Source organism: Salmo salar, chromosome ssa06, assembly GCF_905237065.1.
Source record: "Salmo salar chromosome ssa06, Ssal_v3.1, whole genome shotgun sequence".
NCBI lineage: Eukaryota > Metazoa > Chordata > Actinopteri > Salmoniformes > Salmonidae > Salmo > Salmo salar.
The window spans coordinates 46,562,685-46,587,149 of NC_059447.1; the positions used below are offsets into that span (position 1 = coordinate 46,562,685).

At 45.8% G+C, this 24,465-nt stretch overlaps 1 protein-coding gene across 2 annotated transcripts in view; it reads left to right on the top strand.

Annotated features, from left to right (window-relative positions):
* LOC106607454 (protein FAM171A2-like) overlaps positions 1 to 23,968 on the top strand; it is an 85,011-nt gene extending 61,043 nt beyond the window's left edge. The window contains exons 5-9 of one of the 2 annotated variants that reach the window (XM_045720642.1): positions 6,030 to 6,188; positions 6,745 to 6,924; positions 12,403 to 12,516; positions 21,253 to 21,379; positions 21,837 to 23,968. In XM_045720642.1, coding sequence (XP_045576598.1) covers positions 6,030 to 6,188; positions 6,745 to 6,924; positions 12,403 to 12,516; positions 21,253 to 21,379; positions 21,837 to 23,499 — 2,243 coding nt within the window. In that variant the 3' untranslated portion in view covers positions 23,500 to 23,968. The remainder of the gene's footprint in view (positions 1 to 6,029; positions 6,189 to 6,744; positions 6,925 to 12,402; positions 12,517 to 21,252; positions 21,380 to 21,836) is intronic. The other variant, XM_045720641.1, reaches the window with a different exon arrangement.
* The last annotated feature ends 497 nt before the right edge of the window (positions 23,969 to 24,465 follow it).

The following is a 24,465-nucleotide window of genomic DNA, read 5'->3' on the forward strand; positions in this document are numbered from 1 at the left end:
CATCTCAAGACATCAGTCAACTGTATATCGGGAAGTTAATCAGGGAAGTAATGGAGTCCAGGTGAGTCTGATGATGTGCAGGTGCGTGTAACGATGGTGGCAGGTGTGCACCATAACATACATTTACATTTAAGTCATTTAGCAGACGCTCTTATCCAGAGCGACTTACAAATTGGTGCATTCACCTTATGATATCCAGTGGAACAACCACTTTACAATAGTGCATCTAAATCTTTTAGGGGGGGTTAGAAGGATTACTTTATCCTATCCCAGGTATTCCTTAAAGAGGTGGGGTTTCAGGTGTCTCCGGAAGGTGGTGATTGACTCCGCTGTCCTGGCGTCGTGAGGGAGCTTGTTCCACCATAGGGGTGCCAGAGCAGCGAACAGTTTTGACTGGGCTGAGCGGGAACTGTGCTTCCTCAGAGGTAGGGGGGCCAGCAGGCCAGAGGTGGATGAGCGCAGTGCCCTCGTTTGGGTGTAGGGACTGATCAGAGCCTGAAGGTACGGAGGTGCCGTTCCCCTGACGGCTCCGTAGGCAAGCACCATGGTCTTGTAGCGGATGCGAGCTTCAACTGGAAGCCAGTGGAGAGAGCGGAGGAGCGGGGTGACGTGAGAGAACTTGGGAATGTTGAACACCAGACGGGCTGCGGCGTTCTGGATGAGTTGTAGGGGTTTAATGGCACAGGCAGGGAGCCCAGCCAACAGCGAGTTGCAGTAATCCAGACGGGAGATGACAAGTGCCTGGATTAGGACCTGCGCCGCTTCCTGTGTGAGGCAGGGTCGTACTCTGCGAATGTTGTAGAGCATGAACCTACAGCATCGGGTCACCGCCTTTATGTTAGTGGAGAACGACAGGGTGTTGTCCAGGGTCACGCCAAGGTTCTTAGCATTCTGGGAGGAGGACACAATGGAGTTGTCAACCGTGATGGCGAAATCATGGAACGGGCAGTCCTTCCCCGGGAGGAAAAGCAGCTCCGTCTTGCCGAGGTTCAGCTTGAGGTGGTGATCCGTCATCCACACTGATATGTCTGCCAGACATGCAGAGATGCGATTCGCCACCTGGTTATCAGAAGGGGGAAAGGAGAAGATTAATTGAGTGTCGTCTGCATAGCAATGATAGGAGAGACCATGTGAGGATATGATAGAGCCAATTGACTTGGTGTATAGCGAGAATAGGAGAGGGCCTAGAACAGAGCCCTGGGGGACACCAGTGGTGAGAGCACGTGGTGCGGAGACAGATTCTCGCCACGCCACCTGGTAGGAGCGACCTGTCAGGTAGGACGCAATCCAAGCGTGGGCCGCGCCGGAGATGCCCAACTCGGAGAGGGTGGAGAGGAGGATCTGGTGTTTCACAGTATCAAAGGCAGCAGATAGGTCTAGAAGGATGAGAGCAGAGGAGAGAGAGTTAGCTTTAGCAGTGCGGAGAGCCTCCCTGACACAGAGAAGAGCAGTCTCAGTTGAATGACCAGTCTTCAAACCTGACTGATTTGGATCAAGAAGGTCATTCTGAGAGAGATAGCCAAGGACGGCACGTTCAAGAGTTTTGGAGAGAAAAGAAAGAAGGGATACTGGTCTGTAGTTGTTGACATCGGAGGGATCGAGTGTAGGTTTTTTCAGAAGGGGTGCAACTCTTGCTCTCTTGAAGACGGAAGGGACGTAGCCAGCGGTCAAGGATGAGTTGATGAGCGAGGTGAGGTAAGGGAGAAGGTCTCCAGAAATGATCTGGAGAAGAGAGGAGGGGATAGGGTCAAGCGGGCAGGTTGTTGGGCGGCCGGCCGTCACAAGACGTGAGATTTCATCTGGAGAGAGAGGGGAGAAAGAGGTCAAAGCACAGGGTAGGGCAGTGTGAGCAGGACCAGCGGTGTCGTTTGACTTAACAAACAAGGATCGGATGTCGTCGACCTTCTTTTCAAAATGGTTGACGAAGTCATCCGCAGAGAGGGAGGAGGGGGGGGGAGAATTCAGGAGGGAGGAGAATATGGCAAAGAGCTTCCTAGGGTTAGAGGCAGATGCTTGGAATTTAGAGTGGTAGAAAGTGGCTTTAGCAGCAGAAACAGAAGAGGAAAATGTAGAGAGGAGGGACTGAAGGGATGCCAGGTCCGCAGGGAGTTTTCCTCCATTTCCGCTCGGCTGCCCGGAGCGCTGTTCTGTGAGCTCGCAATGAGTCGTCGAGCCACGGAGCAGGAGGGGAAGACCGAGCCGGCCTGGAGGATAGGGGACATAGAGAGTCAAAGGATGCAGAAAGGGAGGAGAGGAGGGTTGAGGAGGCAGAATCAGGAGATAGGTTGGAGAAGGTTTGAGCAGAGGGAAGAGATGATAGGATGGAAGAGGAGAGAGTAGCGGGAGAGAGAGAGAGCGATGGTTGCGACGGCGCAATACCATCCGAGTAGGGGCAGAGTGAGAAGTGTTGGAGGAGAGCGAGAGGGAAAAGGATACAAGGTAGTGGTCGGAGACTTGGAGGGGAGTTGCAATGAGATTAATGGAAGAACATCATCTAGTAAAGATGAGGTCAAGGGTATTGCCTGCCTTGTGAGTGGGGGGGAAGGTGAGAGGGTGAGGTCAAAAGAGGAGAGGAGTGGAAAGAAGGAGGCAGAGAGGAATGAGTCAAAGGTAGACGTGGGGAGGTTAAAGTCACCCAGAACTGTGAGAGGTGAGCCATCCTCAGGAAAGGAACTTATCAAGGCGTCAAGCTCATTGATGAACTCTCCAAGGGAACCTGGAGGGCGATAAATGATAAGGATGTTAAGCTTGAAAGGGCTGGTAACTGTGACAGCATGGAATTCAAAGGAGGCGATAGACAGATGGGTCAGGGGAGAAAGAGAGAATGTCCACTTGGGAGAGATGAGGATTCCAGTGCCACCACCCCGCTGGCCAGATGCTCTCGGGGTATGCGAGAACACATGGGCAGACGAGGAGAGAGCAGTAGGAGTAGCAGTGTTTTCTGTGGTAATCCATGTTTCCGTCAGCGCCAAGAAGTCGAGGGACTGGAGGGTAGCATAGGCTGAGATGAACTCTACCTTGTTGGCCGCAGACCGGCAGTTCCAGAGGCTGCCGGAAACCTGGATCTCCACGTGGGTCGTGCGCGCTGGGACCACCAGGTTAGAGTGGCAGCGGCCACGCGGTGTGAAGCGTTTGTATGGCCTGTGCAGAGGGGAGAGAACAGGGATAGACAGACACATAGTTGACAAGCTACAGAAGAGGCTACGCTAATGCAAAGGAGATTGGAATGACAAGTGGACTACACGTCTCGAATGTTCAGAAAGTTAAGCTTACGTTGCAAAAATCTTATTGACTAAAAAGACTAAAATGATACAGTACTGCTGGCTGGTGAAGTAGGCTAACTAGCAGTGGCTGCGTTGTTGACTTTGTTTGAAAGTGTAGCTGGCTAGGTAACCTCGATAGTTTCAGTACTACACCTTTATCATGATACAAAGGCAACGATGTAGCTAGCTAACATAACACTAATCAAGACGTTCCTTTGTAATGTATTTAGTTTCTACAATGCTGCTCGTCGGTAATAGTTGGCTAGGTTTGGAAGATGGTGTCGCGGGGGACGAAAATAGCTGGCTAGCTAACCTCGATAATTACTCTAAACTACACAATTATCAAACTATGACAAAGACAACTATGTAGCTAGCTAACACTACACTAGTCAAATCGTTCCGTTGTAATGTATTAGTTTCGACAGTGCTGCTAGTCGGTAAAGGTTGGCTAGCTAGCAGTGGGTTTGATGTTGACTAGGTGTGTTGACTAAATCTGGAGAACGGTGTCGCGTCGCGGCGGACGAAAATAGCTGGCTAGCTAACCTCGATAATTACTCTAAACTACACAATTATCTTAGATACAAAGACAGCAAAGACAACTATGTAGCTAGCTAACACTACACTAATCAAATCGTTCCGTTGTAATGTATTAGTTTCTACAGTGCTGCTAGTCGGTAGAAGTTGGCTAGCTAGCAGTGTTGACTGAGTTTGGAGAACGCGTCGCGGAGGACGAAAATAGCTGGCTAGCTAACCTCGATAATTACTCTAAACTACACAATTATCTTTGATACAAAGACGGCTATGTAGCTAGCTAAAAAATTGCTCAGATCAAACAAATCAAACCGTTGTAATGTAATGAAATGTAATATTACCTGCGGAGCGAAGTGCAGCACGACTACTCGCTTCAAACCCGGAAGTAACGAGCAGCCTGGTGACCTAGAGGCCGGAGAGGGAGCACACGTGACAGTACCTTCTCCCCAACGCGCGTCTCCGGCCGCAGGACACCGACCAAAATGACAATCCCGGGGATCAGGAGCGGACCTCTGCTGAGGCACGGGAAACCTGGCAGTCCGGCTGAGACGTGGGAGCATGGCGACCTAGAGCGCCTGAGAGAGAGCATGCGTGACGGTACCCCCTCCCCGGCATGTTCGGCTCCAGCCCCAGGACGCCAACTAAAGTGACGATCCCGGGGAACAGGAGCGGACCGGTTACCCCTGCTGATGTGCGGGAACCTGTCTCCAGCAGGGGCACAGGAACCTGAAAAACCCTCTGATGCAGGGGAGCCTGGCGATCCGGCAAAGGTATGAAAGCCCGACGAGCCATCTGAGGCAGGGGAGCCTGACGATCTGGCTGAGGCATGAGAGAGCCTGTAGCAGCTCCCGGACCTGACGTCATTTCCACCGAAACAAAAAAAAAAGCAATTTCAGGGAGTGAGTGTTTTAATAAATAAACGTAACATAATATTAAACAGGAAACACGAACAACGCACAGAACTGACACAGGAACAGAAACAATAACGCCTGGGGAAGGAACCAAAGGGGGTGACATATATAGGGAAGGTAATCAGGGAAGTGATGGAGTCAGGTGAGTCTGACGATGTTCCAAGATGGAGGAAAATCCATCCTGACAGACCTAATGGGTCTTTGAGGCAAATTTGTTCAGGATGAGGAAAGACACCTACATACAAAGTTTGAAGTCTTTAGATATGAGGGTTTAAGTTAGACCGCTTATAGCAATCGGTGGCATTCTTTTTGACCAAGTTACTTATGGCATCTAGTTTCTGTGTGCCAAATTAGAACATTTGTGACCAATCTATGCTTGAGTAATTTGACAATGTCAACAACAACAACTATGCTGTGAATGAGAGTAGAAAAAAGATAAGTGAGAGATGTAATGTCCAATTCAGGGACATGGAAAGTGTCACATGTTTCACTGAGATTGACAAAGAGAACCTGAGAAAAGAAGTGGCAACAAGCTACTCTAGAGATGAGGTGGAATGGAACGATGAGCACAGGCATGGAATGGATACACATAGTTCAGTAGAGAAAGAGAGATGAGAAAGAGATAGAGATGGATGCTACAATACAGCCGGCCTGGGGTGTTCAGTATAGTATATAGACCCTCTGCGTGGACACGCTTGCCTGGCTGTCTGCACAGATCAGGACCCATGCTCACCAAATACTAATCATATCAGACATGTTACACCGTTACGAGGTGCCAGTGTATTTTTAGGCCTCTTTTTTCCTTTGTGGCAAGCCAAATCAAACAGGGAGAATGGGATTATAGTATGACAGGCAGGGAGACTAGGGGACTTGTCCAACATGCAGGGTTAGTCTCTATTGTCTTACTATAGACCAACAAATCCTGCTAGCTGCCACTATCCCTGGATGCTCCTACTGTACTGTATGTGTGCTTGGTTGTCATTTCAATTGAGGGTTGGGTTGATCCTGTAGTTGTTTCTGTATAATCTGAATAAATTATAGATACATTATTTAGTGTCTGTCTTAAACTGTTTTGTGGGGAGGAAATATTTGTATTTTATTATTACTAGGATTCTAAACAGTACTATCTACAATTCATGAAAACTGTCTTCAACTCTTCACTTTGGATGATCAACTTTCATAGGCCATATGATTGCCACAGCAATGCTGTAACCTTTATGCTTCTTCTTCAGTTGCACCCCCAATCTCACAGACTCCCTCTCTCTTTCCCTTCCTTCCCCCACTTTTCCCCACTTTTCCCCTCTCTCACCCCTTCCCCCTCCAGGTGTCAAAAACCAGCCATGGATACAGCTCCAGAGGAAAGCAGTGGCTCTGGCCCTCAACTCTACCAACCCAGAGCTCTCTGCTGTGCTGACCTCTGCACAGAGTCAGTATGAGATAGGAGGTTTCCCCTACCCACTGGGCCTGGAGAGCAATGCCACAGGTGAGACATAAAGGGAGGGGATGGAGGGTGGGAGGGAGGGATGGAGAGAGAGGAGGAAGAAGAGAGGGTGGACAGAGGGAGGGAGGGTGAGAGAAGGAGGGAGGAGAACAGCGAGGGTTGAAAAGGAGAGGGAAGGAGGGAAACAGGAGATGAGATAGGAAGAGAAGAAAGGATGGAGGGAAAGTACATGGGTAAAAGACTGGCTGAAAAAGTAGAATTGCTCAAGTGGAAAATCCAGAGATTTTGACCGAAATAGATTTCTGTCAAAAACTCCAGAATGATGAGAAGTGATGGTAGGAAACCAGGGGAAAAGTTTGATTACATAGTATTATGTCTGAGTGTCATGAATGATGAGAAGCCAATGGATAGTGTCTGTTGGAAAGACTCTTCCGACTAGGAAACCAGGTCAACCATGACGATGATGATGAATATTGGGATATTTGCACGATGATGGTAGCATTAGCATGGTAGCAAGCCTTGTTTGGGGATTTTCTACTGTTGGGTTCTACACCACACTGGTGTGTGGTCTAAAGACCTTTGTGTCGTCTCTCCCCAGGGGCTAATAGTAGCTGGGTGGAGCTGACAGCAGTGGCGGCAGTCAATGCCCAGCTTTTCAGTCGTAACGGAACAGGTGTTCAGGTGTGGGACCCCGTCCATATCTGCATCCCCCTGCCCTTAGACACACCCCTGCAGACAGCCACCAGTGTCCCTGTGTGGAGGTTCGACGACAAGACAGGTAAAGGGGAAACACCCACCATCATAGCTAACCAATACTGTGAGCCCTCCATGTACAAGTGTCATCAATTTGTTTGATAGAGTGCCGACTCTGAGTGCTGTCAGTTGAAAATGGTTTCCCTAAAAAAAATATCCTTGTATACAGACACATACAGAAACATCCTCGTACATACTTTGCCAGTTTCATTTGTTCATCAACAGTGGGCTTTCTGCTATACTGAAATACATACAGAAAAATGCCTGTCAATAAAAAACTGCCATTAAGCAGTAAGCCACCGCCGTCGAACCACAAATCGTTTATCCCAGCTAAATCCACTCTAAGGCATATAAATGGCAGTGGTCTGAGCTTGGAAGGGGCGAATAAGAGGAACCTCCAGTCCATCTGCTCTAACTATGGCTGCCTGGACTCCCAGCTGGTCACAGCTAGCCTGGTTCAACCAGCCTGAACACTGTGCTCAGCAGTGTTTTCCTCAGTTCAGTGTGGTATACCCAGACTAGCTGATCCGGACTCACATGGGGTTAATCTTCCTCCTCGCTGCTCCTCAGCGTCTGGAATATTGCAGTTCACTTGGCTGACAGAACTGTTATACAACTGCTGTGCATGCTTTCATAGGGAAGGAGCCACACAACTCTCTCCATCTCTTTCTCTCTCTCTCTCTCTCTTTCTCTCTCTCTCTTTCTCTCTCTCACACATTTCTCTCTTTCTGTCTCTGTCTCTCTCTCTCTTTCTTTCTCTCTCTCACACATTTCTCTCTTTCTGTCTCTGTCTCTCTCTCTCACACACACACTCTCTCCCTCTCTTTCTCTCTTGTTCTCTGTCATTCTGTCTCCCCCTCTCACTCTCTCTCTCTCTCTCTTTCTCTCTCTCACATACACACTCTCTTTGCCTCTCTCTTGCTCTGCCTCCCTCTCTCTCCCTCTTTCTTTCTCTCTCTCTCTGCCTCTCTATCTCTTTCCTTCTCTCTCTCTCTCTCTCATACATTCACTTTCCCCCCTTGCTTTGTGGAACCGATGCCTAAAAACACCAGGCCAGGGTTGTTTCTTGTGACAAAAGTTCCGGACCTCCCATGGTAGCTATCGTTCCAGTGTGTCTGAACTGGAACATGCAGATCACTGCAGATCTCATTGACATGCCTGGCATTTCCCTCCGAGATTCACATTACCATAACTATGCTGAAGAAGCCCTGGTAAACACTTCCTATGAATGCCCTCTTCATAAACGAATTATGTATTTAGTCATAGAAGTTTATGAGCAGTTATTATTGCCCATGTTGTGCATTATTATGCATGATTCATAGCTCAGGTGTTCCAAATGTGCTTATGATGCGTTATGAAGAGGGTATTCATAGGAAGTGTTAACGAAGCCCCAAGCCTATTTCTACAGATCTCCACGATAACCTCAACTTCTTGAAGTGGGATTTCAAGGATGGTACAGTGCACAATGAACTGAGAAGAGCAAGCCTAATGAATAAAAAGTAATAGCCAACCAGTCTGGATATGTCTTCCCAAGGGTAGATGATGAAGCACCTATCTGGCAGGATCCATTTGGATTCCCAGCATCCTTCTGTGGTGGTATCTTCAATACGGAGAGCAATATGCGTGTGCAACTCGGAACTATCGCATTTAGAAATCATGGACATGCATTGATCGGTGGATCCCAATGCACAAAAGATGGGTGTGTCATTCTGATACCGTAGTTGTGGGTTCAATGTGCAGAAAACATGAAAACAGACTTTGTGTAAACATCCCTTTTTAACACCTTGTGTAAAACTGCAGCTGTAGAGTGTTGTTGTCCTGAAGTCTGATGATGTGATTAGTCCTGTTATGTAGCTCTAGGAACCCTGGGACAATGGAGGCAATGTTTCCCACCTCTCTGGTCTCATGTTGCCACGGTAACATGTTATGAGATGCAAACAGAGACACAGATGGATGGATGGATGGGAGGAGGGAGGGAGGAGAGGATTTGGAGGGTTAATGTTTTGAGTAGAGGAGAAAGGGGACAACAAAGCTGTCGTGGAGGGAAAGATTTTGAATAGTGTGATGAGCTTGTCTGTTGGAGTTAGCTGTAGGCTATTGCTCACATCATGTTAGGATGGCTAAGATGATGTGAGGATTAATGGTTGTGACTCTCTGTAGTAAGTGCTGAACCTAACATTCAGCATTGGGCCAAAACAGGTTACTGCCAATTGACTAGGCACCCCCCACGAAAAAAATAAACATTTTTCACTCTCTCACTCCACTACATGGCTTATATTGTGGTTATTTGTGGGTGTTGAATTTAGTAGTTTGCTAAAATACGATGTATGAAAATGTTTTACTCTGTACAGTAGCTGAGAGTAAAATCAAATCTTTACAATACAGCACAGGATTTAAGCAAACTGATTAGTCAAACAGAGCGTTGCAGCGTTAGGTTCATGCATTATTTAACTGTATGGGTTTTTATTCAACCGTCCACTAAGTGGGAGGCTCAGCCAGCGCAGAGCTCATATCTCATTATCTGCAGTAACGAATGAACAGTTAGCTAGGTGGTGAGAAGCTTACTGATTATAATGTGGACACCAGGGTGGATGTTTTGTTAACTGTGTCATCTCTAAATGTTTCGCCTCTAATCCCACCACACACACACACACACACACACACACACACACACACACACACACACACACACACACACACACACACACACACACACACACAGAGAGAGAGAGCTCTGGGGGTGTGGGCTTTTAGTTGCTTAAGAGGGAGAATGCCCCCCACTGACCCTCATGTAGTACTGCAGCAAGTACTGTCCTATGTCTCAAGTGCTCTATACAGTATTTCAGTATATATTGTATACATAAAAGCTTCTGGTTGACAGCATTTAGTCATAAATAATTTTTTGTATCCATCATGGTTTAACTTACGTCCAACAAAGTTACCTTCTTCTTTTCCCTGACCTCTGCAGAAGCAGTAAACCTGAAAGTTTCTACTCAAAACAAATCAAGTAACATCGCAGGTTCAGCCAATGTCAACAAGTACTACAGATGTAGAATCCCACACAGAGCAATAAAATATACTCCTGTGCAGCTTTAGATCAGTGTTGAGTAGAAAAATGGGCCTCTAGTCTCGTATCCCCAGAGGCCTCTCTTCCAGAGTCAGCTTTGACACCAGATTTTTCTCCCTGTCTCTCTCTCTCTCTCTCTCTCACTCACACACACACACACACACACACACACACACTCCACTCCTCCAGCGTGTCAGGTTACACTTGCAAGACTTTAAATCCACCATGAGTTTTGTAGATGTTTGGGGAGGTTGGGGACACCTGCCAGGAGCACTCGGAACACTCTAGCAAATAGAATCAGGTGCTGCAGCGGAAGCCTTTAATTGGTGGGTACTGTGGAACGCTGTGGAACACTGTGGCACTATGACAGGACTATCAAGGGAGAGCTAAGTGAGCTGTAATACAAGGCTGCTGACTGTCAGTCAGGATTGCGACTGAGGGGAAATTAGATGTAAGAGGGAAATATGGAGCGTGGGTAGATATTGGGCGTGGGTGGATGGCCAGGGTGAGCTGCCACTGAAGAGAGAAATTGATTTGTTTTGTATGTGGGTGTGCGTACAGTCTGTACATAACATTTGCATATTTGCATGACAAATGAGTACAAGAGAACAGTGTGATGATGAGTCCAAAAAGTTGAGTCAAAGTTGAACATGACCCCTTCGTCAGTCAAGAGGAATACTCTCTCTTTCTCTCTCTCTCTGTCCTTGATGACCCCTCCTATGTGATCTCCTCCCATCCTCCTCCTTCAAGGCGTCTTTAAAAGAGAAAGGAGGAGGAAGAAGGACGAGACAGTGTTTCTTGTTCCATATAGCCCAGGAGACTAGATCAGAGGCTCCATTATCTCTCCTGACTCAGCTGTGACAGAGGAAAGGATATGAGTCTGTGTTTGTTTTGGAGACGGATCACACACACACGGACTCAGCATAAAGACGATCCCCCTGCCTTATGATGAGGAGATTAACAAAAGCCCCTACTACTGTTCGTCTGTGTGCATGATGACCCCTAGTGGTCAACATATAACACTACATCCATGGTTGTGCACTTCCTAGATAAGTGACCTGGCATGACACACAATCACACTTCAATTCACTCTAACCTCCCTTCTACCCCTAGTTTAGAGGATTTTTGAATATACCATTTTAGCCAAGTGTGTTTCTATTCACACCACTTAGGATGTGTTAATTAGAGCTTGGCTCAAAGTGGAGCCTAGAAGTCCTAGGTTGACTTCTCAGGTGGTTCAATGTTTGAGGTTGTGGATGCCAGATCGTCTATTAATGTCTAATAATAGCTGTAGCCAATGGGCAGTAGAGATGTCAGACATGACTAATAGATAGAGCCCTAATGGATTTTCATGCCTGGGCCTGTATTCACAAAGCGTCAGTAGAAGTGCCGATCTAAGATCAGTTTTGACTTTTAGATCATAATGAATAAGATGACCTGATCCTAGATAAACACTTTTGATTAATGCAGGCCCTGGTTGTATTGCTGCTATGATGACAAAGGTAGTATATTCACAGACTTCCCTTGTCTCTGTTATTATCACTAAAAGAGGAGTCGAACACATGTTTGTAGTCTTAAGGGAAACAGATGATATTGATCTAATAGTTATTTAAAGTAATAGTTATATTGCTTATTCGAATTGAAAGGCAATATTATGTTTATTTTTTCAAATATGTTATTAATCATAAGCTATATCTTACTGTAAGCTTGACATTTTTTATTTTAGGCCACTGTTTCCATTCTCCCCTACAGTGTGTTAAAATCATTCAGGACACTTGCATAAGTAACATGTAGGCCTAATCATAACCTGCCTCTGTGTTTATGTTTTCTGCAAAGTGAAAATGCTAACGAGAATTACAGAAATTAAAACTATTTTAGGAGAGGGAGGATGATGTAGAAGGGGACCTTGGGTGTACTGTGGGCCGAGGTCACCCTGTCAAAACACATTACGCTACCGAATCCTGACCCTCTCCTCAGGGCACCTGGCATTATGGGAAATTTCTTTTTTTTCTTCTTTTTTTGGTGGCCAAGTTTTTATTTGTTTTGTCATTTTTTGTTCTCTTCTTTTTTTTCTTCTTTTTCTTATTTCATTATTTTGGTTAGGGTCGGAAAGCATCTACCTGGACTCAAAGCTGTCTTCCTTCCCTGAATCACGTTATTCGCTCATCATTTGTATGTTCTATCCCGACAAGCTAGACATCACTGGATATGAATGCAAAACACCGCTGGCCTTATAATGTAGAGCAATAGATTCACAGCACACGTTCAGTACAGTAACTATGGAGCTGTTCCATCAGCTCACTCCAGGATTAATAATAATATACTGATTATCCTTGAAATTATTGTGTACAGGGATTATGAGCAAGCATTGGCATAATGTAATTCCAACTCTACTCTAACTAATTCTGTCCTCAATGTTGACTTTTACTTCAACAGGACTCTGGGTCAGGAAAGGAACCGGATACATCAAGAAAGAAGGAACACAGCTGACATGGAGTTTTGTGGCCAACCAGCTAGGATACTGGCTGGCTGCCTTTCCCTCAACCACAGGTACGGTAACTATGTCCAGAGATGGACAGTATTTCTGTTACATGTATTTGAAATATGTATTTAAATTACTTCTGAGTATTTTGAAATTTGTATTACGCTGGGCTGAATTACACTCCCAATATATTTTGTAACAAGATACTTTCGAGAGCTGTAATTTGTATTTTCAAAATACTTTTCTATACCATTTTGTATAGCTATTCACAATTTTGTGGCTCCCTTTCACCCTACATTGGTATCAGAAGTCTGATTGCACTATAGTGTGATAAGAGCATCTGCTAAATGAACTAAATATAAATGTATATGTAAAAATGAACAATTGCAAAGCATGCTGAGCGTTATTCTAATAAGCTCTGTCCCGAAACAAGGCCAATAATAATACCGTGTGCTTTGCATTTCATTTTACTATGATCATTATCACATATACATTTTGGTCATTTAGCAGACACTCTTATCCGGAGTAACTTACAGTCAATGCCTTCAACTAAGGTAGATAAACAACATATCACAGTCATAGAAATTAAAACGTTTCTGTAACCATTACTGAGAATGTTGTTGCTGTTTGGGCCAGCTACTTCCAAATTCATTTTCGTATTTTAAAATACATAATACATATTTTAATGAAATACATGACAAAATACAAGTATTTCGTCATTTATTTTGAAACAGATTTTTATGGTATTTTGTAAATGTATTTTGTAATTTTTGCCCATCGACATAGCTCGGGACTGCATCAGTCTGACATTTTTTATACAGCCCCACTGTCATCTTGATTCCCTTAACCCTTGTGTGGTGTTCGAAAACAAGTAAAAATTAAACAAAAGGTTTGCTGTGTGCCTCGCTGGGCCTGCTGTTTCAACATAGCACCAAGAACCTGTCTGCCTGTGTCCCACTTTTCTTGCACTCTTTACCCTTTGTAGTGTGTGCAATATTGTGGGAACCTGCACAATGTTATTACAACACATTATTTCGATACATTGTAAAGAAATCTGCATTTTCCCATACTCTACCACAGCCAGGTGCAAATTGGGGGAGGGACAAAACAAATAAATAGTTTTGCACGTGTGGCTCCTTACCACAATCAATCAGTATGGCAAAAAGAATCTCTGCTCAGAAGGCCTTAGAAATAATTTTTGCAGAGAGAGAAGCTAGTGGACGGAGTGTCTTCCACTTTGGAAGATGAAGAATTTTCAGAATATGAGGATCATGTCTCTGTCAATTCGGATTCTGACAGTGAGTTGGAAGAAGAGGATGAGATTGACCCTCAGCCAGCCCCAGGACCAGCCCTTCACCTACCAGCTCATCAGCAGCCTGCATAGGGAAAATATAGATGTCAAAAAATTGTGAAATTGAATGGTCTTCTTGCCCAAGGAATGAGCCACCCCGCATGGCTGCCAATATGATAAGGATGCAACCAGGGCCTACACGGATGGTGGTTACTCATGTGCAAGACATAAAGTCTTCTTTTGAACTGTTCATCCCAGACACCATCCAGAAAATCATACTGGACTGCACTAATTTGGAGGGAGGTCCTCAAGAGGAAGCTGACGATGGTAGGAACAGCATAAAAAAACAAGCCAGAGCTCCCACCTCAGCTGTTGAATACACGGAACAGGCCTATCAATTCCTCTAAGTTTGTGTACCACACCCGACACATCCCTAGTGTCTTATGTGCCAAAGAAAGGCAAACGTGGTACTCATGAGTACACTGCATAGGGATGGGAGAATCTATGGCCACGAACATCTAAAACCAGAAATCATAATGGATTACAATGCCACAAAAGGAGTGGTGGACAATTTAGACAAGCTGGTGACTGGCTACAGCTGCAAAAGAAGAACCCTATGCTGGCCACTTGTGATATTCTTCAACATATTTGACATACAACGCGTTTGTTACCTGGATGGCGTTGAACCCAGATTGGGACAGAGGGAAGCTTCAGAGGAGACGGCTCTTTCTCGGGGAGCTGGACAAGGCATTGGTAAGACCTCAAATCCAGAGGAGCCAACATATCCAAGGGACCCCATCTTCTGCAGCCATCGTGAGGAGGATTCAGGAGGAGGATGCTGGTGCCCCATCCGCCCGACCAACAGAACCAACAACACCAATACCGGATGTAAGTATGAGTGATGTTGTTGCACATGTGTGTGCCTGCTGTAACTACATACATGTATGTATGTGAGTAAGTGAGATGTTAGTAAAATTCCTGAACTAAGTGTTTTCATCATTCTAGATTGCAGCCAGTAGCAACACAAGAAGAAGCACTGCGATGTGTGTGGACCCAAGAAGGACAAGAAGACACAGCACAAATGCATGAAGTCCAAGAAATAAATTTGCAACACACACACACACACAGTAAAACTCTGTTCCTCATGTGGTGTGTAGACCGGCCTTAATTTGTGTTCAATGGGGCTCATTTATCATTTCAATTTGTTCATTTCAAAGCAATAAACATCAATAGTGATAACCTTGTTTTATCATTTGTTCAAGATTAACATGATTTATTCCACCCATTTCTTGATTATAATTGATTTTTGTTTACAAAAATCACATTTTATTAAAAAAACGAACAGAGCTTTTATTGATAAATGTGATCTAGCAGAGGTAAATGGCAAATATTAACCATGTATGCTGTCTATAGTGCTTGCAATTGATATAAGTCAACATGTAAGTATTAAGTATTTTTACGTAAATTGTTATGGCTGTATTGTTTTAAAAACCCAATAATGGTGTGGGTCCATCAGACCCGCGAACACTGGGTGAAAACAAAAACATGAACACCACAGAAGGATTAAGACAGGGTTCCCAAACTAGCGCCCCGCAGTTGATTTTATTTGGACTCCCAAGTTTTCTGAGAAAAAAAAAAACTTTTTCATTTTGGAAATCTGTTACAAAGTATTCCCACAGATAATAGAGCAAGATATGTGATTGTATACAAATGTCAGCAAGGTTTGAAATGATTATGCTTTAGTCAAATATTATATCTGTTTGAGCTGTTTGAGATCAATTTGCAGTCTACTGATTATTTCTAATTATGTTACAGCCCCATGACCATCCGCTCAATAAAAAAAAAAGCCCGCAGCTGAATCTAGTTGATGATCCCTGTCTTAAGACCATATCAATATGAGATACAAATTGAGTCACGAACACTTGTTCATGCACTTTTGCGATGAAACTGTATAGCTAGGGGTTGTGGCCGGTCAATCTTACAAAGCTTTTTGTAGGAAGTTCTGTTGCAGACGTGGCCCGTCTTAGTATCTTATTTATCACTGTAACAAATTGCTGTAAATTTACTGCAAAAAAAATTGTTACAGTGCCATACTGTATTTTTGTAGCACCAATCAACTTTTGAACTCTAGTGTTATTGTTGTTTCTGGGTCATAAACATATTTTGAGGTGTGCATTGTAAGAGGCTATTTGTTCCAAATGTTAGTGAGAGTGCTGTACCAATTTAACTGTGGTTAGCGCATTGGGCCAGTAACCGAAAGGTTGCCAGATCAAATCCCCGAGCTGACAAAGTAAAAATCAGTCGTTCTGCCCCTGAACAAGGCAGTTAACCTACTGTTCCCCAGTAGGCCGTCATTGTAAATAATAGGTTGTTCTTAACTGACTTGCCTAGTTAAATAATAATAAATATATATAATTTAGTTACCTAACAATTTAATGTTTGTAAGGGACAAATCAGTGGCAGCAGTCTCAAACCTTTAATGGTTGATTGTTTAGCTATGTCCTTTTGATCGGTTTTGCTCTGTAATCACTGCTAGTTTAGACGTCTTTGTTAAGGCCTCTGCAAGTGAAAAAAACACCAAATATTCATTGGTATGCTGCAATATATAATTACATATTCACTGTTTCTGTAACTTTATTACAATACAATTTAACAATAAAGTATTGTATTGCTGTTTTAATATGTATTTACTGCAGCATTCTGTAAATGATGGTGCACTGTGGAGAAATGCTGTGGGAGGGGAAGAATATTTGGCTCAATAACATATTTTGAGGCATGCCTTGTAAGTAGCTATGTTTTTGCACCTGTTTGTAAGACTGCTGTACCGATTGAACTAATATGTGGTAGTAGTGCCCTAACAATTTAATGTGTATAGGGACAGGTCAGAGTGGCAGCAAGTCTTAAACCTTTACTGTTTGAGTGTTTTGCCAAGTATGTTTTGCCCTGTATAATCTAGCGATGTTATGTTTGATACCGACTGTTATAGGAATTTTATATCTTGATGATAATAATCAATAATCAATTCGCCTTGACTAATGCCCAAGGTTTGTAAGACAATGGGTTAAAATAATTAGGCAAGGACTCAGCTTTCTGCAAAAGGTTTCTGTAGCTTTATTCATGAGAACGTTCTGGCGTCAGGATAACAAAACAGTCATTATATAGTTCTTGCTTACTTACGCACATGCATTTACACACAATCTGTTGGTGACCTGCAACCCCCATAAACTTCTCACGCTGTTTATCACCTTCTGGCTCAGCCTGTTCCTTTCCTTCAAGGTTAGGAACTCTCTGAAGTTTTACTCCCTTGACCATCTGCTTCTGTAGCTCTCTATACTAATTGCATACACACATTTCTTTCCCTCTCCAGTGGTTCCTGGACTTTCCGGAACTAATCAGACCAATCGATCCCTACATTGATCATTACATTGATTATTCATTAACCATGCTGTATGACTAATAATTCATCATGGTTTATTGATTCATTTACCTTTATTAGATAATTCTCTTATCACCGACGCTCCAATACGTGCGTCGAAATCACTAAGCAGTGTGCCTTTATCTCTTTATCAGAAGCACGTGATCAATGACGTCCGAAACTTCATTTTGTCGAACAACCACCTGTTTTGGTAGAAGACGTCGTCTATATAATTTGGCTGTTCTGAATTATTTTGACCAGCAGGTGCCACTAGTGTACGCTGTGTGGATCAAAGCCTTGAACAATTAACCTGTTTTTGACAGAATTGTCTGGAAAGCCTCAATGCTTCAAGAAGCTTAGTATCCCCATCAATACTTAAATCACAGCCAGTTTGGAAGCCTTTGTTTAGGCCTCAAGAAGTGCAAGTGATATAAAACACAAAATATTCATAAATATGCTGTAATATACACATACCTAGCAGCCAACCTGCTTGCACCAATCCCATGTAATTACAGTAAAATACCAATTTTACGATTACAGTAGCATTTATTTTCTTACAGTATTGTACTGTATCGTTGCACTGATATTACAGTAACTCACAGGAATCTGGCAGCAACTTACTGTGAATATTACAGTAACGTAATATTGGCACTAACCAGAGGTGGGCAAAGATACATCAAAAGGTATCTTGTTACAAATAGAAGACCAATATATCCTTAACTACAACAACGTTCTCATTAACAGTTACAGAAACGTTTTACTTGCTATGACTGTGATATGTGTTTTTTTTATCAACCTTAGTTAATGTAAGTTGCTCTGGACAAGAGCGTCTGCTAAATGACCAAAATATCAATTTAAAAATGAACACTTGCAAAGCACACTGCTGGGTATTATTCTCGTGAGCTCCGCCCTCAAACTATTTGTATTTTTATCAAATTTGACCTTGTTTGGGGGCGAAGCTTACATTTACATTTAAGTCATTTAGCAGACGCTCTTATCCAGAGCGACTTACAAATTGGTGCATTCACCTTATAATATCCAGTGGAACAACCACTTTACAATAGTGCATCTAAATCTTTAAGGGGGGGTTAGAAGGATTACTTTATCCTATCCCAGGTATTCCTTGAAGAGGTGGGGTTTCAGGTGTCTCCGGAAGGTGGTGATTGACTCCGCTGTCCTGGCGTCGTGAGGGAGCTTGTTCCACCATTGGGGTGCCAGAGCAGCGAACAGTTTTGACTGGGCTGAGCGGGAACTGTGCTTCCTCAGAGGTAGGGAGGCGAGCAGGCCAGAGGTGGATGAACGGAGTGCCCTTGTTTGGGTGTAGGGCCTGATCAGAGCCTGAAGGTACGGAGGTGCCGTTCCCCTCACAGCTCCATAGGCAAGCACCATGGTCTTGTAGCGGATGCGAGCTTCGACTGGAAGCCAGTGGAGAGAGCGGAGGAGCGGGGTGACGTGAGAGAACTTGGGAAGGTTGAACACCAGACGGGCTGCGGCGTTCTGGATGAGTTGTAGGGGTTTAATGGCACAGGCAGGGAGCCCAGCCAACAGCGAGTTGCAATAATCCAGACGGGAGATGACAAGTGCCTGGATTAGGACCTGCGCCGCTTCCTGTGTGAGGCAGGGTCGTACTCTGCGAATGTTGTAGAGCATGAACCTACAGGATCGGGTCACCGCCTTGATGTTGGTGGAGAACGACAGGGTGTTGTCCAGGGTCACGCCAAGGCTCTTAGCACTCTGGGAGGAGGACACAAGGGAGTTGTCAACCGTGATGGCGAGATCATGGAACGGGCAGTCCTTCCCCGGGAGGAAGAGCAGCTCCGTCTTGCCGAGGTTCAGCTTGAGGTGGTGATCCGTCATCCACACTGATATGTCTGCCAGACATGCAGAGATGCGATTCGCCACCTGGTTGTCAGAAGGGGGAAAGGAGAAGATTAATTGTGTGTCATCTGCATAGCAATGATATGAGAGACCATGTGAGGATATGACAGAGCCAAGTGACTTAGTGTATAGCGAGAATAGGAGTGGGCCAAGATTAGAGCCCTGGGGGACACCAGTGGTGAGAGCACGTGGTGCGGAGACAGATTCTCGCCACGCCACCTGGTAGGAGCGACCTGTCAGGTAGGACGCAATCCAAGCGTGGGCGGCGCCGGAGATGCCCAGCTCGGAGAGGGTGGAGAGGAGGATCTGATGGTTCACGGTATCAAAGGCAGCAGATAGGTCTAGAAGGATGAGAGCAGAGGAGAGAGAGTTAGCTTTAGCAGTGCGGAGAGCCTCCGTGACACAGAGAAGAGCAGTCTCAGTTGAATGCCCAGTCTTGAAACCTGACTGATTAGGATCAAGAAGGTCATTCTGAGAGAGATAGCAAGAGAGCTGGCCAAGGACGGCACGTTCAAGAGTTTTGGAGAGAAAGGAAAGAAGGGATACTGGTCTGTAGTTGTTGACATCGGAGGGATCGAGTGTAGGTTTTTTTCAGAAGGGGTGCAACTCTCGCTCTCTTGAAGACGGAAGGGACGTAGCCAGCGGTCAAGGATGAGTTGATGAGCGAGGTGAGGTAGGGGAGAAGGTCTCCGGAAATGGTCTGGAGAAGAGAGGAGGGGATAGGGTCAAGTGGGCAGGTTGTTGGGCGGCCGGCCGTCACAAGACGCGAGATTTCATCTGGAGAGAGAGGGGAGAAAGAGGTCAAAGCATAGGGTAGGGCAGTGTGAGCAGGACCAGCAGTGTCGTTTGACTTAGCAAACGAGGATCGGATGTCGTCAACCTTCTTTTCAAAATGGTTGACGAAGTCATCCGCAGAGAGGGAGGAGGGGGGGGGGGAGGAGGATTCAGGAGGGAGGAGAAGGTAGCAAAGAGCTTCCTAGGGTTAGAGGCAGATGCTTGGAGTTTAGAGTGGTAGAAAGTGGCTTTAGCAGCAGAGACAGAAGAGGAAAATGTAGAGAGGAGGGAGTGAAAGGATGCCAGGTCCGCAGGGGAGGCGGAGTTTTCCTCCATTTCCGCTCGGCTGCCCGGAGCCCTGTTCTGTGAGCTCGCAGTGAGTCGTCGAGCCACGGAGCAGGAGGGGAGGACCGAGCCGGCCTGGAGGATAGGGGACAGAGGAAATCAAAGGATGCAGAGAGGGAGGAGAGGAGGGTTGAGGAGGCAGAATCAGGAGATAGGTTGGAGAAGGTTTGAGCAGAGGGAAGAGATGATAGGATGGAAGAGGAGAGAGTAGCGGGAGAGAGAGAGCGAAGGTTGGGACGGCGCAATACCATCCGAGTAGGGGCAGAGTGAGAAGTGTTGGATGAGACCGAGAGGGAAAAGGATACAAGGTAGTGGTCGGAGACTTGGAGGGGAGTTGCAATGAGATTAGTGGAAGAACAGCATCTAGTAAAGATGAGGTCAAGCGTATTGCCTGCCTTGTGAGTAGGGGGGGAAGGTGAGAGGGTGAGGTCGAAAGAGGAGAGGAGTGGAAAGAAGGAGGCAGAGAGGAATGAGTCGAAGGTAGACGTGGGGAGGTTAAAGTCACCCAGAACTGTGAGAGGTGAGCCATATTAGAATAATGCCTGCAGTGTGCTTTGCAAGTGTTCATTTTTACATTTACATTTTGGTAATTCACTCTCATCTAGAGTGACTTACAGTGAGAGCATTAAACGAGAATGGTGTTGTAGTTAAGCGGGCTACTTGCACGTTTATTTTTCTATTAGAAAATACAAAATACATGTATTATAATTAAACTGTTACAAAATACATGAATTGTACTTCAGGCCAGTGAAATACAAATGACTAAATATGTATTGAAACTATTGAAATACCTAACAGAAATATTGCCCATCGTTGGCGCTAGCTGCCTGCACTGTAAATGTGCAACAGTTTACTAACTACTATGCTTCCAGTAATGCACTATAAATTCGGGAAATACAGCATGTAACTGTAGTCAAGTCTTACAGTAATATTTTGTAAATGTGTGTTTCAGTAAAGGTCCTGGAAATCTACAGTAATTTACTGGCTTCTGTGCTGCCTGTATTTTACTGTAGATTTACAGTAACCTACAGGCTACTGTGCTGCCAGTAATTTACTATAAAAATGACAGGAAATGTTTTACGGTGTACCCCTATGTTGCAGGCTCAGCTTTAAACCCCACGGGCCTGCAAGACATCACCACCTACCACACTGTCTTCCTCTTGACGATCCTGGGCTCCATGGCTCTGCTGGTTCTGGTGCTGCTCTGTCTGCTGCTCTACTACTGCAGGTTGGTATCAGGCCCAGCGTGTCTCAACTCAGGTCCTGGAGTAGTCAATCCCAGTATAGCACATTTTTGTTCCAACCCAGCACTAGTTTTGAACTAGCTACTCAACGAATCGTCAATCACCAGGTTTAGGGTAAATTCCATTTAAATTCCAGTCAATTCAGGAAGTACACTGAAGTTCCAATGCCAATTCTCTTCAATGCTTTTCAACAAGGAAAATTTGGAACTACTTTCTGAATTGACTGGAATTTAAATGGAATTGACCCCAACCCTGTCAAGCACTTGCTTAGTTGAATCAGTGGTGTTATTACTGGGCTGGGTCAAAAATGTAAAAGAAAAAAATGACCAATCCGGGATACTCCAGGACTCTATTTGTTGTTTCATTTCCAGTCTACAGGGTGTTAAAATGTGCGTTTGGTTGCATTCTCCCTTTACCCTTCTCTGTTATGTTTTGTTTAAGGCGGAGATGTCTGAAACCGCGGCAACAGTACCGTCACGGCAAGATGCATGTCTCCTCCGGCCTGGACGGCTCCAAGAGAGATCAATGCACCTCCATGTCCCACCTCAACCTCATCAGCTCAGGCCACATCCACATCGACACTGCTTCCTCCACCAGGGGTGACCCAGACGCCCTCAAATCAGACCTGTCCTCCACCCGGGATCTCCACAGCTCCAGGGAGGATTTCTTCCGGCACACGCCCCCAGGAAAGGCCCAGCGCCACGCCAAGGTGAACACGGACAATATCACCAGGCGTGGCGGTGGGGAGAGTTTTCCCATGAAGGTGACAACACGCTCTACTAACACTAACAACTTGGATCCTCAGCTGCTGCTCCGCAACGACACCCGCAGCTTCAGCTCAGCGGAGGATAATACCCATGATCCTCGACATCGCCACAACCACCAAAATCACAATGCCAACGACAACCAGGGTTACTCCTCAGATCCACCATCTCCACCACCTTTACTGCCTCCCTTCGCTGGGCACTACCAGGAGTACTCTGGCCTGCCCCCAGAGTACTCAGCGTCCCAGACCGGGGACCTCCTAGCCAGGCCGAACTCTCTAAACACCCAGCCCGGCCAGCTCATCTTCTGCCACTCCATGGACCAGATGAAGGAGAGCATGTACCGGAGTGTGGTGCCCACGCTGGTCATCCCGGCCCACTACATGCGCCTGCCGTCGGACCTGTCGGCCGTGGAGCAGGCCCTGGAGAGGCAGCAACAGATGCAGCATGACATGGAGGGAATCCAGGTTAGCATGACCCTTCCAAGGCAGCAGGGACAGGTACACCAGAACCAGCAGCAGAAACAACCGAACCAGCAACAACAGAATCATCAACAGGAGGATGAGGAAGGGGAAGAACCAGGCCAGCAGAGGGAGGACTCAGAGGGACACTCTAACTGGGCCTCGGACCCTAACGCGGCTCCAGTCCGCATCCCGGTCCTGTTCAACGACAACACCATATCTCAGATGAACGGAGAGCTGCAGGCGCTGACAGAGAAGAAGCTTCTTGAGCTGGGGGTGAAGCCGCACCCCCGGGCCTGGTTCGTCCCCCTGGACGGTTGCTCCAATTCCCTGGTTCGTCACTCCTACATCGAGCTTGGGGGAGAATCTCTCAGCATCCCTGGAGGAGGGGGAGGTGGAGGAGCCACTGGGAGTCATCATGACAACAGGGTAGACGTCGCTCGTGAAGCCAACATAAAGCAGCGAAAGGGAAAGGAGGAGAGGAAGGCCAAGGAAGCAAAAGAGGCTGCAGCGGCAGCTGAGAGGAAAGGTCACGCAGGGAAGACCTATTCTAAACTCCCCTGCATCGACACCACAGACCCCCCCAGCAGCAGCAGCGAGAGCCACGCCGCCATGTACTCTCCAGAGGACAATTCTCTGGCACCGCTGCTGGATGAGGCCCCAGAGAAGACCCCCCGCGGTGGCACGTTCCCCCGGAAGGGCCGCAGCCGGGATAGCGCCCGGAGCAGTACCACCACTACCTCCACCAGTGAGGTGACACGCAGAGACCCAGCCACCAGCCCCGAGGATGGGGAGGATGCCGATGATAAAGACGAGGAGGGGAACAAGAAGAGTCCCTGGCAGAAGCGCGAGGAGAGACCCCTCATGGTATGGAAGTAAGGTAGACCTAGGGCTCTCAGGGAACATTGAGCTACAAGAGAACAGGGGGAGAAGAACCACTGTGTCAACGAATGCCAGGAAGAAGAAAGAAGAGCAGTGAATGTGAGAGGTCTGTCTTGGAGTACAAAGAGAAAGACCTGTGTGAAAGAGATTATGAAGTGAGAAAGGAAATCAAACAAGCACAATTGTCACATGAATTGTGAAAGTACCAGGTGTTTTGTAGTCCCACTTTTGCTTGTAGTCATCACTGAGATCAGTAGCTATATCTGTATCTCTATTTATTTATTTATTTCACCTTTATTTAACCAGGTAGGGTAGTTGAGTACAAGTTCTCATTTGCAACTGCGACCTGGCCAAGATAAAGCATAGCAATTCGACACATACAACAACACAGAGTTACACATGGAATAAACAAAACATACAGTCAATAATACAGTAGAACAAAATAAAACAAAAAGTCTATATACAGTGAGTGAAAATGACGTAAGTTAAGGCAATAAATAGGCAATGGTGGCCAAGTATTTACAATATAGCAATTAAACACTGATGTGCAGAAGATGAATGTGCAAATACAGATACTGGGGTGCAAAGGAGCAAGATAAATAAATAATACAGTATGGGGATGAGGTAGGTAGATAGATAGGCTGTTTACAGATGGGCTATGTACAGGTGCAGTGATCTGTGAGCTGCTCTGACAGCTGGTGCTTAAAGCTAGTGAGGGAGATATGAGTCTCCAGCTTCAGAGATATTTGCAGTTCGTTCCAGTCATTGGCAGCAGAGAACTGGAAGGAAAGACGACCAAAGGAGGAATTGGCTTTGGGGGTGACCAGTGAGATATACCTGCTGGAGCGCGTGCTACGAGTGGGTGCTGCTATGGTGACCAGTGAGCTGAGATAAGGCGGGGCTTTACCTAGCAGAGACTTGTAGATAACCTGTAGCCAGTGGGTTTGGCGACGAATATGAAGC